This window comes from Sinocyclocheilus rhinocerous, unplaced genomic scaffold (genome assembly GCF_001515625.1).
Source record: "Sinocyclocheilus rhinocerous isolate Xijiao unplaced genomic scaffold, SAMN03320098_v1.1 scaffold604, whole genome shotgun sequence".
NCBI classification, from domain to species: Eukaryota; Metazoa; Chordata; class Actinopteri; order Cypriniformes; family Cyprinidae; genus Sinocyclocheilus; species Sinocyclocheilus rhinocerous.
The window spans coordinates 629,562-642,133 of NW_015658518.1; the positions used below are offsets into that span (position 1 = coordinate 629,562).

The 12,572-nt window shown below is 34.9% G+C and overlaps 1 protein-coding gene across 1 annotated transcript in view; it reads left to right on the top strand.

Annotated features, from left to right (window-relative positions):
• LOC107722480 (transmembrane and TPR repeat-containing protein 2-like) overlaps positions 1–12,572 on the top strand; it is a 119,895-nt gene that overhangs the window by 104,112 nt on the left and 3,211 nt on the right. The window contains 3 exon segments of the mRNA XM_016530837.1: positions 2,669–2,750; positions 4,810–4,924; positions 9,820–9,883. Of these exon segments, the coding sequence (XP_016386323.1) occupies positions 2,669–2,750; positions 4,810–4,924; positions 9,820–9,883 (261 nt within the window).

Sequence of the window (12,572 nt, forward strand, 5' to 3'; positions counted from 1 at the left end):
AAAGTTACTCCTTCTTTCTTTGCGTGAACATTTGGGTGGTGTTATGCAAATCTTCCCACATCGTGACGTAGACATGTGGGGGTGTGTTTAAACGAGCAATTTAGGAGGGCGTGGACCAGTCTTAACTTTTATCTCTTTGGGTTTGAGACTTTAGTCTTTGCAACTTTAGGGATCTTATCTATTCACGAACCGCTTGTAACACTCCAAAGAGAAAGGAAAACTTGAAATTGCATCATATGACCCCTTTAATGTTGTTAATTAAGTATTCCAATTAATTTAATTAAACTCACATCATTGTTTGTTAAAAGAATTCCCATCAGAAATGAAACTTGTACATCAGTATTAAACTGCATTAAACTCTATAGAAACAATTACAATTAATTATATAGCATGATTAATTGCTTTCATTTTGTATAGCTTTTTTAAATTAATTACACTGAATTAAAGTGTTAAATTGACAAACCCTAGTTATAACATCCCTTTAAAATTGCTTTAGATAATACAACATATTTCTATCCCAGTGCTGTCGGTCTTGTTAAAAACAGAAATATTGTGAAATATTATTCTAATTTAAAATAATAGATTTCTATTGTAATCTATTTTAAAATGTAATTTTTTTTCCTGTGATGGCAAAGCTGAATTTTCAGCATCATTACTCTACTCTTCAGTGTTATGTGATCCCTCACGTGATGAGATTTGGTGCTCAAGAATCATTTCTTATCAACGTTGTGCTGTTTTTTGTCTTTTTCTTTTTTTTTTATTGTGAATTTAGAATCATTTTTTTGGATTATTTGATAAATAGAAAGTTCCAAAGAACAGCATTTATTTGAAATAGAATTATTAATAAAAAAGGCTTTACTGTCGTCTCAATGTGGTTAATTCATCTAAAAATATAAATTAACGATGAGAAAATGTTCGTCCTGTCAGCATCACATTGTCCCGGCATCATTTCCAGGTGGGGAACAGGGAAATCTTCACGGTCAGGGGTCAAAAGAGGGAGACATGATGAAACTCAGTCCTTTCCCCTGCTGTGCTGACCTTCCCTGACCTCCCTTCACAAACTCACCGGGTCAAAGAGCCCAACCCCAGGGATGTGTGTGTGTGTGTGTTTGAGTGTTTCAGCTACATTACTGAATTCTCTCATTTCCATCACTAATCAGGCTCAGAATCCGTTGACGAACACTACAGAGACATTGGAACAGCAGTGTGTCTGTTGTCTCTCTGATGTCATGCTCAGATTAAGGGGTCGGGGTTCCAGCACAGGGGTGTGTGTGTGTGTGTGTGTGTTCAGAGGAAAGGGGTGAAGCAGGATATTGCTTTAGAGTGATAACACGACTTCGGCGGATGACACTGAGATGTGTTTGTCAGGAATTGACAAAGCTTATCCTTGTGCTGAATCTTTACTTATTGAAGTAAGGACATGCATTGTTTCATGTGCAACAAAACCACAAAGTATAAATATTTGGTATACACTACCGTTCAAAAGATTGCAGTTTTATAGAAATCAATACATTTATTCAGCAAGGATATCAAATCAATCAAAGTATTTAGTTTGATATGGATAGGAAATGTTTCTTGAGCAGCAAAACAGCATATTAGAATGATTTCTGAAGGATCGTGTGACTCTGAAGATTGGAGTAAATTCAGTTTTGCCATCACATGAATACAATAAATTTTAAATATATTTAAAAAGTAAAAGTTATTTTAAATTGTAATAATATTTCACAATGTTACAGTTTTTACTGTGTTTTTGATCAACTAAATGTAGCTATGGTGAGCATAAGACACTTCTTTCAAAACATTAAAAAAATCTTCAGACTGAACTTTACTCTGACCTTTTTTCCCCCCATTGCATATAAACTATACAGGTCAAGTGTTCCAAGTGACTGTTTCTTTATTTTTCTCACACTCTTGACATGGTGTAAGTTTGTTAACATCCATGTCTAACATTAAACAGCACTGGCTCTATCAAGTGTAGGCATCGCTGTGAGTGCAATGCATTGATTTAAAGTTACACATCGCTGCGCTGGGGATTTAAATTATACAGTGTAAATAAAAATATATCACTGTTTTGCATCTGGTCTGCAGATAAATCCATGCACGGTTAATCAAGTGAGAACAGGGTATGATAATACATCTCAGACTGGAACCAGTATGAATTCTTCAGGTTTTAAGATACACTGGAGATGTATTCAGTTTTTATCACTCGGTTCTTTGGAATATTTTTGTATAATGATCACTAAATACTCTTTCGATAATTTTTTTTCTCTTATCATTCAGCTGTCTCTTTCTTTTTGCCTAATAAAATAAAAAATTTTGTTTGTTTGTTTATTTATATATTTATTTATTCATTCAGTTGCATACTATACAGTTATCATGCATGCATGCAATCCCATTTCATTAAATATAAAATAGTATTTTATTTTGTGAACTTTGTGTGCTATATTAACTATAATGGAAAACTTTTTGTTGTTGTTGATTTTGTCTGTTATTTATTTTTTATTTAAAGATAACTCTTGGAATAATGTAGTCAGCGTGTGCAATTATAGCAGCTAAACACATTTCCTGTTGCTCTAGTGAACATTATATATCAGGTCAAAGGTTAAAAATGAAATGAAAACCTCACCCTGAAGAAATTCCTGATATGCTTTGTTTGTTTTCATATCAGGGTCAGAAAACGGAAGCGGAGAAGTTCTTTCTCAAGGCGATCGAGCTCGATCCCACTAAAGGGAACTGCTATATGCATTATGGTTGGTATTACTTTATTTTATTTCTCCTCAACCTGCACACATGGGCTGAAACGACATTAGCTAGTCATCCAGTAATGCAAAGATAATGAGGTACAGTATATGAATCCACACATTGCATCTGCTCTAGCTTGTGCGGTTTCTCCTCAACTCCATATTGGCCATAATTGTTCGCATTTAGCTCTTTAGCTGACGTTTGTCTTGTAATTGAGGTTACATTTGTAGGCTTTTTCGCAGCAAGATAGATGGTGCCGTGCAGGAAGTCATTGTTTCGGTGTTATCTGAAGCGAACCTGGTATACAGATGTTATTCCACTGAAACCACCCACGCCTCAGCGAGCAGAGAGAGATAACGAGGCCTTATTTCTCTAAGGAAAAAGCATACGAGTTTTCATGTGTGTCTGCATGAATGTGATTTAGCCAAATTATAGCCTGTGGCCATTTTCTCCAACTGAGACTCAGATTATTGGAGCTCAGTTTCCTTCACAGGGATTTTTTTATCTATCTCTTTTTTTGTTTCAACACTTTTTCTAAAGATAATTCTTTTTGTGCATCGCATCATTATTTTCAGTGTTAAAGGGATATTTCACCCAAAAATGAAAATTCTGTCATTAATTACTCGCCCTCATGTCGTTCCAAACCCGTCAAACCTTCGTTCATCTTCGGAACACAAATTAAGGTATTTTTGATGAAATCCGAGAGCTTTCTGACCCTGCATAGACAGCAATACAACTGACACATTCAAGGCCCAGAAATGTAGTAAGGACATCATTAAAATAGTCCATGTGACATCAATGGTTCAACTGTAATTTTATGAAGCTATGAGAATACCTTTTGTGCGCCAAGAAAACAAAAATAATTACTTTATTCAATGATTTCTTCTCTTCTGTATCAGTCTTCGACGCGTGTTCACGAGTACCACGACGCATGTAATTTTTCAAGTTGAAATGTGAAAAATGACAAGAACAAAACTGTCATACTGTAATAGCCAAAATGTTGAAACATTTAACAATATTTTAAATGCATTATTATATTATTGTACAGTATGCTGTCATATTTTATCAACAGTTTTAGTTTTCATTCTTAAAATGTAAGTACAATTTAATGTAAAAGTTGTTTTTGTTTTTTAATTTAAGATCCTAATAATGCTTTTTTTTTTTTTTGTCTCGACAAATGAGTCTTCCATGCTTTTCCTCAGATCCTAGATTTTTATGGTTGACCTGTCCCTGGATGCTTCCATGCATGGATTTAGTCCAGATAAACACAGCATCACAGGCTAACCCCAACAATATGTTTTCCACTCGATCGCTGCCAAGGCATCTGCGTAATATAATTTAGTACGTGTCTGATCAGACATCTTCAGAACACGTACTGTCCAAAGGCCATAAGGATGATCTTGTATTTCCTTCTATTGTTCTCTAGTGCATAACCACTGTATCAGAGAATGTGTCTGCTTCTTAGTATTTTCCGTTTCACATGATAGACCGCCACTGTCATTTACCATGGGGAGAAAGACTCTGCTTTGTGCCAGATTTTTTTAATATTTGTATAAAACTATTTGTGGCATCCCAAAAAAACCATAATCAATGACAGCGTTCTAGCTATCTTCATTTTGGATTACATCGCTTCTTAGATTTCTACTTTGGTCATTTCTGTTTGGGAAAAAAATGTTTGGTTTTGGCCCAGCAGTGTTCAGAAGTGTGGAGAGCCATTTCGGCAAATAGCAACAGGCTATTTATTCCACTTCAGTCTTGACTGATGCCTCTAGCAACGATACTGCAGAGGTTTGAGATCCCAGTCAGTCCCCTTTCCACAACCTTACAGGAGTAAGCATTTAATTTGTCACGGAAACATGCCTATCGGAGAAATCTCAATTGGACAAATGGTCTGTCAGATGGTTCGCGCGGTGTGCAGCGCCCTTGCTATCTCGTGTTTCACAGATTCATTGAGAGGGCAGACCAAACTATCCATCCCACAGCCAAAGGAAATATTTCACATTTGTCTTTCCGAGGGAGTAAAAGCAAATATAAAATGAAATTCCCCCGCTTTTTTTTTTTCCTCAGGTCAGTTTTTGCTGGAGGAGTCGCGGCTTTTGAAGGCCGCTGAAATGGCAGAGAAAGCCGCCCAGTTGGACAGTGAAGAATTTGATGTGGTTTTCAGTGCAGCTCACATGCTCAGGTGAGGAGGACACGCTAAATCCATACGGACAGATTTTTTTTCCTATGATTAAATACCCATATTCCTGGACAAAGTATAAACATTTCTGTAGCACTTAGCAGCCATATTGGTTTGAGGGTTATTATTTATTTATGGGAAGTTATCTATAAGTCTTATATATATCTTATAATAAGTCTATAAGTCTTATATAAGGTATCTAGAAATATCTAGTTTTAGTTTCATAAATAAATACTTCATTTATTAAGGGAAACTTTTAGTTTCATAGCAGGATTGGACAAATTTCAGAATTGAAAAAATTGAATTCATGAGTTAGAAATTCAATTAAATTGAAGGATGTTTGTCTGTGAGGCTAATAAAACTCTTCAAAATTTTCAAACAAGGCTCTTGATAAACTTTATATTTATAATTTAAAAAAAATACAATTTATGTACATTTATGTTTTTAATTCTGCTTCCTTAAAATCACATTGCAATTCCACTTACTTTTTATTTTTATTTTTTTGTTACTACCGTAATAAAAAATCAGTGCAAATCCAGAAATTTAACTGGAGTTTATTCAATTTCGATAAAGAATGGTGCCTTTTTTATTTTTTTTTTGGTACAATAATTGTTACTATATTGGGTTACCACCTTGATGTCCAATGTGAAGTCTGGATCCTGAAGCAAAACATGCTGCGCTCTAGGATGTTTTTCTATCTCTTTCTCTTTTTCTTTTACTTCTTCCACCTCCCCATTTGCATGAATGTTTTCTTTCTGTTGCAGTGCTCCGCAGGACATGTAATGGAAAGCCTGCATTAATACCCTCGCCTCGAGGTTTCTGTTGAATACACTTCTCATAATTACTACATGGAGTTCACATGGTATATAGTTACACACTTCCTAAAAAGTATTCCAATCCTACAGCAGATTTTGCACGGTGCTTTTTGCTACAAGAACACTTGGTTGTTAATTGCAGTCTTAGGCTGTGTCCCCTGCCTTCGTGCTAGCTTGCGGTCCGACTCATTTGAAGATCAGGTTCCTTGTGTGTTTCTCTTGGAAGGACTTGCAGAAGGGTCTCGGGTGGGGGGTGAATTTGAGTGGGGTGGGGAAGTACGAGGCCGCTTCAGATGTGTGGCTCTCAGGGGCCCGTCTGCACCGACACCGACGTTTGCTTCCTTACTATCAGTTTCCTTGCCCTCTTCAAACGAGCAGTGGTAATTCGAAACCCCGGCCAAACCGTGTCACTGCCACGCAAAGTAAAATGCCACATTTTACTACTTCAAAACAAGTTCTCCCTTATTGTTGTGTTTGTTTGTCTGTGAAAATATCGTATTTAGTTCAAGACAATTCATTGTACGTGCTGCACACTTTTTTCCAGTGTTTTTTTCTAGTATGCTAAGCTGCAGTACTTTAAAGGAATAGTTCACCCAAAAATGAAAATTTGCTGAAAATGTACTTACTATTTTTCATTATATCACTTGCATTAATTTGGCATTACAACACTTAGATCCTCTGCAGTGAATGGGTGCCATCAGAATGAGAGTTCAGACAGCTAATAAATGATCACTGTAATCTACAAGACTCCTGTCCATCAATTAATATAAATGTATGCTGTGTGTTTGTAACAAAAAAATCCATCAAGACATTTTAACTTCAAGCCATTGCTTCTAGCTAAAGTAAGAGTCCTGTATAAATTTCTGAATCAGGAGAGAAATATGCTCAGATCAGGCAGAGTTTACAAGCCAAAACACTTCTAAACAAATATGTTAGTGGATTGTCATGTGAGAGGACAACAGAGATGGACTTTTTCACTGGAGGAAGCGTTATGGACTTGTATTTTGGCCAGAAGCTTCTATTTGAAGTTAAAATGGCTTAATGGTGGATTTGTTTCTTACAATTACTCTGATTTTTGCTTCACAAAATGTTAACCGATGGACTGGAGTCGTGTGGATTACTTGTGGATTATTGTGATGTTTTTATCAGTTGTTTGGACTCATACAGATGCACAGGATTTCTATTTTGGGGTGAACTAAGGGGTAAATTTGAAATGCATTTTAGAGAGGATTTTAGCATTCTGACAGTGGTCTGCTAAAAGCCTCTCCTTCTCCTTAAAGTCTAAATTAATCTCCTTTAAAGCACCTCTTTTGTAATTCACCTTCTTATACAATACATTTCAAGACAATTGCTGTCAGACTTCAGATAAATTGCTTCCAGCCAGTGTTGCTCATGTTATTAATCCATAATCCATAGCTCTCCATTTGTTTGTGAGGAGTTCTATAGCTTTGTACAATAAAAGCTTACCATTGAAGCTTTTATGTAATGCAGTCTTACATGGTTGCATCAACGGGTCATGAATTATTTTATGCTTTTTCTCGGAAGGTTGGTGACCACTTTGGAATGAAATAATGAGTAGACTGCGGTGGGGTGGAGGAAAAGTTTGGTTGCCGAAAATTAAACATTTGGTTTATTGTATTTTGGAGGTTTATATCTGACTTGGGGAGGTCCAGTTGATGCTGTCTTTTAGATTTTCACCATATATTGCAGTTGTGGTCGTGAAGACTAACACAGTTTTGACTCTGTGTTAAGGGTGGTCACTTTCCCATAGTTGATTATAACAGAATCCTTTGTCCCTGCAGACAATTGTGGTCACGATCAAGCCCCATTTTATTACGTGCATGTGAATGTGAAAATTGCACAGACTCATCATTCAGGAGGAAAGGATTGTAAAACAGAATTGTGGAGGGTGAACAGTAACACATGGTTTCGGTTAAATGCTTAAGTCCACTGTTGAGAACCAGTCATCCCATAGATTTTTATGTAACTTTTTTTTTTTAATAAAGTTAACAGGTCATTTTTAGCCATATACATATTCAGAAAAGGTCAGGCCATTTCATTCAGGAAGACAAATAAATGAGGGGTTTTCAAACTTTTTTGGTGAAGGCCCCTATATATTTTAAGACTCATTCATATTGCATGAGAGGAAAAAAAGTAAATGTCACATGCAACATGTTATCTTTATAATGTCAATGTACTAAATTTAATACATTCAATTAGTAAATATCATTATTCAAAATATTGAGTAATTAATGTTTCAAATATTTTTAAAAGCAACCATTGTTTTATTCTCGTTTTATTTATTTTAGTTAGTGAACATATTCAGAAAAGGTCAGGCCATTTAATTCAGGAAGACAAATAAATGAGGGGTTTTCAAACTTTTTTGGTGAAGGCCCCTATATATTTTAAGACTCATTCATATTGCATGAGTGGAAAAAAAGTAAATGTCACATGCAACATGTTATCTTTATAATGTCAATGTACTAAATTTAATACATTCAATTAGTAAATATCATTATTCAAAATATTGAGTAATTAATGTTTCAAATATTTTTAAAAGCAACCATTGTTTTATTCTCGTTTTATTTATTTTAGTTAGTGAATTTTGTTTTATTTTATTTTACTTTATTTTATTATTTTATTTTATTTTTGCTGACACAGAAACCAACTGGGCATCAACTAGACTTAAAAAAAATCACTGATCTAGATCTGTTTTCAGTAATTTGTAAATATAGGCATACACACCATGCAGATTTGTCAGGTCACATTCTTGTTCTGCAATTAGAATCAAAGAACATAATGGTTTTGGATGACCCTTCTACTTTAAATTATTCTTATTGTTTCCATGTTTTACTTTATTTTTGCTGACACAGAAACCAACTGGGCATCAACTAGACTTAAAAAAATCACTGATCTAGATCTGTTTTCAGTAATTTGTAAATATAGGCATACACACCATGCAGATTTGTCAGGTCACATTCTTGTTCTACAATTAGAATCAAAGAACATAATGGTTTTGGATGACCCTTCTACTTTAAATTATTCTTATTGTTTCCATGAATATTTTAATTATTATTTAGTTTTTTTATTTTTAGTAGATAAACTATAAGGACTTTGTAACCTACTTCTATAACAGCTGATTTTTCACAAACCAACTAAAAAAAAATGACCTAAAAGTGCCGTCTCTAACTGTACAAAGGGAAGGACAACACCATGTTTAGCTGTTCGAAGTTCACCCTGACCCCATACATTCTCCCAACTCAGCACTTTATTTTATTTTTGGCTTTTTTATTCATAGAATAGCAGAGTGAGGATGTTGAGAATGGGATTGGGAGATGTTGCAAGCCGAATTCAAACTTGTCAGCCATTGCATGTGTCCTAAACACAACTTTTGATATCTTCAGCTTTGCTTGTAGAAATGTCCTCCTAAATTGTATTTCAATCCAGTGTCTTCATTTATCTTTTACCTCATTCATCTCTCTGTCAAGGTTAAGAAACTGGAATGTTTTCCACACATATAATGTATCCATCATCTCACTGCTTGAATATTACAGTACAGTACATACATATTTTCCCTTAATAAAAAACGATTTCTTGAAACGTTTAACCTTAGCTCTTTTCAACAAAGAGTTTTGTTGAGGATGAAAGAGGGTTTATAAAACCGGCCAGTATAAGGAAAGCGGTCATCTATCAAAAATAAAGGAAATCTTCAGCTCTCTTTTATCATTACAACCCAGCCTTTCTTGGCCGACGGTCATTGTCTCCATATTGAACTCTCTTCAAAAAGAAGATATTGCTACCAGCAGGTACAAGCAGCTAGAGGATGGGGTTTTTTCCCATGAAAAAATAAAACCTTAGAGTTGTAAAAGCGCTAAAGATCTTCAAAGAGCATCCAATAGGTTGTAGGTCATGACCTAAGAAATGAGGGCACATTTTCTGCTCAAAAATTGTGAAGTCAGGCAGTTTTATAACCCTGTTTTCCATGGCATTAAAGTTGGTTAACAAATAGTCCACGGTTTAATGGCCAGCGATAAACTTGTGCAACAGGATGAAGTAACACGCAATGTTTATTTGCTCTTTCAGGCAAGCCAGCCTCAATGATGCCGCTGAAAAGTACTACAGACAAGCAGCCAACCTGAAACCCAATGTAAGTACCTAAGCCGTGCTGCACATGGGATGTGTGCCATGCACACACATGGTGGTTGACTTTAAATGATTGGTGTGACTCAACTGCTCCCCATAAGTTGTATCGGTGACCACCTGTACAAGCTCTGTTGGCGGTTTTGAGGTTTGCATCAAAAAAACATCAGTCTCAAACTTTAAAGAGACGCAGTATGTCAGGGAAGTGTACTGTGAAGTTCGCAAAACACACAGTTGTTTGATTTCTTTGGAATATGTGGATGCGTTTGATGTTCAGTTTGCAGCTGCCTGAAAGGAAGTTGCCCTGTTCAGCAGACAGAAGAGCAAAATGAAAAAATGGAAATGTAGAAAATTAGAAATATTTTGGAAGGCTGATATGAGGCTCAAGCCTATTAGGTGAAGTCAACTTTAGATTAAGGAAATGGTTTTGTTTTGCGTTTTGTTGTGTTTTTTGTTTTGTTTTGTTTTGTTGTTTGTGTTGTGTTTTTTGTTTTGTTTTGTGTTGTCTTTTTGTGTTTTTTGTTTTGTTTTGTTGTTTGTGTTGTGTCTTGTTGTGTTTTTTTGTTTTGTGGAATATGACTAATGAACCTTCATTAAAACATGAGTGGAATGAGTTTCAAATTAATTTAATTTATTTGTTTATTTTTAATTATAATAATATAATTCAATTTTAATTGAAAATGTTATAAAAAAAACAATTTACATACATTTAGTCATTTAGCAGACGCTTTTATCCAAAGCGACTTACAATTATTATTACTATTACAAATTAATTATCAATTGCTAATTACTATAAATTATTAATTAATTTATTATGATTCTTTATTTTATATAATAAATATATCTCTTAGTGATGCCTATGTATGCTTTTGGGTTTCATACCAAGTATTTTGCATAACTTTCTAGTGTGTGAAATAGGGATGCAACGATTATAGATTTTGTTGGTACGATTATTGTCTGAGGAATAATCACGGTTTCTACGGCAATATTTAAATGACACCCTGGTCATTCTTGGTGTACCCAAAATGGTCCCACACTATCGACTTCAGGCATTTCTCTGGTGGAAATAAAGGATCGCTGTTTGGTTCCTCTGTCATAGTTAATCTAGTGTGTGTAGTAGCCTCCGTGTCTCTGATAAGCACGGCATTTAAAGCTGGTGCACCACTAGTGTAACTTTGTTTTCGTTTTGCGCAAGTTGCAACTGTTCCGTTCTGTGCAACAGAAACACTCGGTGTAGCGGAGCCTTTACGATTAATTAACCGTGACATTTTAAAGCGCGGTTAATTGTGAAACCGGTTAATCGCTGCATCCCTAGTGTGAAAACAGGGTATTTTAGTTTGAAATGTTAAAAATATAATAATAATGACTGATAGTTTTGCCCCAAACTCATGCCACTGGTTAAACTACCATTGCTGTTGTGTTTAACAGCATTCTTAAACAGCATTTAGATGTAATATAAGCATAATTTGTTTTTAATGAATATTCAGGGCATATCATGTGTTTCAGCGATTGTCAAATAAATGTAAACTATTATTCCCTTTACATTATTACTTTGAAGTGGACTCAGAAACATTACTTATCAAGTTATTTGATACTAGTAGTAAACCTTCATTTTTTTCTAAATGCTGCCTTTATTTTAATGTTGTACAGTGTCTGGACTTTTTGTCTTCAGGGATGTTTGTCTCCTTAGCAGCTGTTTCAACAAAAGTCCCAAGATCCTTTCCACATCTGGTACCGCTGATGCTGTGACTGCATGCCAGGATGGTGTTGTGAGGGATACTGTGCTGTTATAGTGTAGGGTGAAGAGGAAGCAGGGAGGTCAGGAAACTTCTTGAGGCCACAGCGGGGCAGATTCCCCTCCGCTGCTCACTTCCTCTCACCTGACGCTATCTAGAAAGGCTCTATGTTGTGGTGACGGTTATTCATAGTTTTTGGCTGGTAAAGGCACAAGGACCTACTCTACAGAAATCTAAAGTGGTGGGTCTCTATCTGAACAACAATTTAAAAGTTACACCCTTCTGAACAGTATACAAACACAAATATGCATATACAAATATGAATTGCAGGGCTTGACTTTTCAATATAGTTTTAAACTAAAATTAGAGGTCTTTTTTAATTCAGGTGTTACATGCTGTAATATGAAGCGGTTTTTACACTGATGCCAGACTTTTTTGTGGATATGTAAATCTTTTCACATTTTTCGAAGCAGCTTTGTTTTCATTTTATTATTTTAAAAATTTGATATAAAAATAATATAAAATTTAGGTGAGTTACTTTCATTAAAGAATTTAACTGGATAATCCCATTACAATTTAAACCAATGCATTTATTTGTTTATGGAGGAAAAAATACCTATATTATGATTTACAGTATCACTTTAGTGATTTAAAACAAATCATACCATGATTTTTGGACTTTTTTGGTCATATCAAACCCCAATTTGTCATATAAACACTCTTTTTAAAAGTCAGTAAAATTAGGGTCCAGTGTACTGTGTTGATATGAAGAAATTTTCCAAATTTATTTTTCACAGGTGTTTGATATCTTGAATTATATATTGTTTTGTGTTGTGTTTTAGGGTTAAAGAAAACATCTGTAAACTGAAAATGTCCTGACAGAAGTACTTTTTTTTTTTTTTTTTTTTTTTTTTTTTTGGTATTTGAGGGTAGGAATATTTTTTCAATGGGATTTTTGGT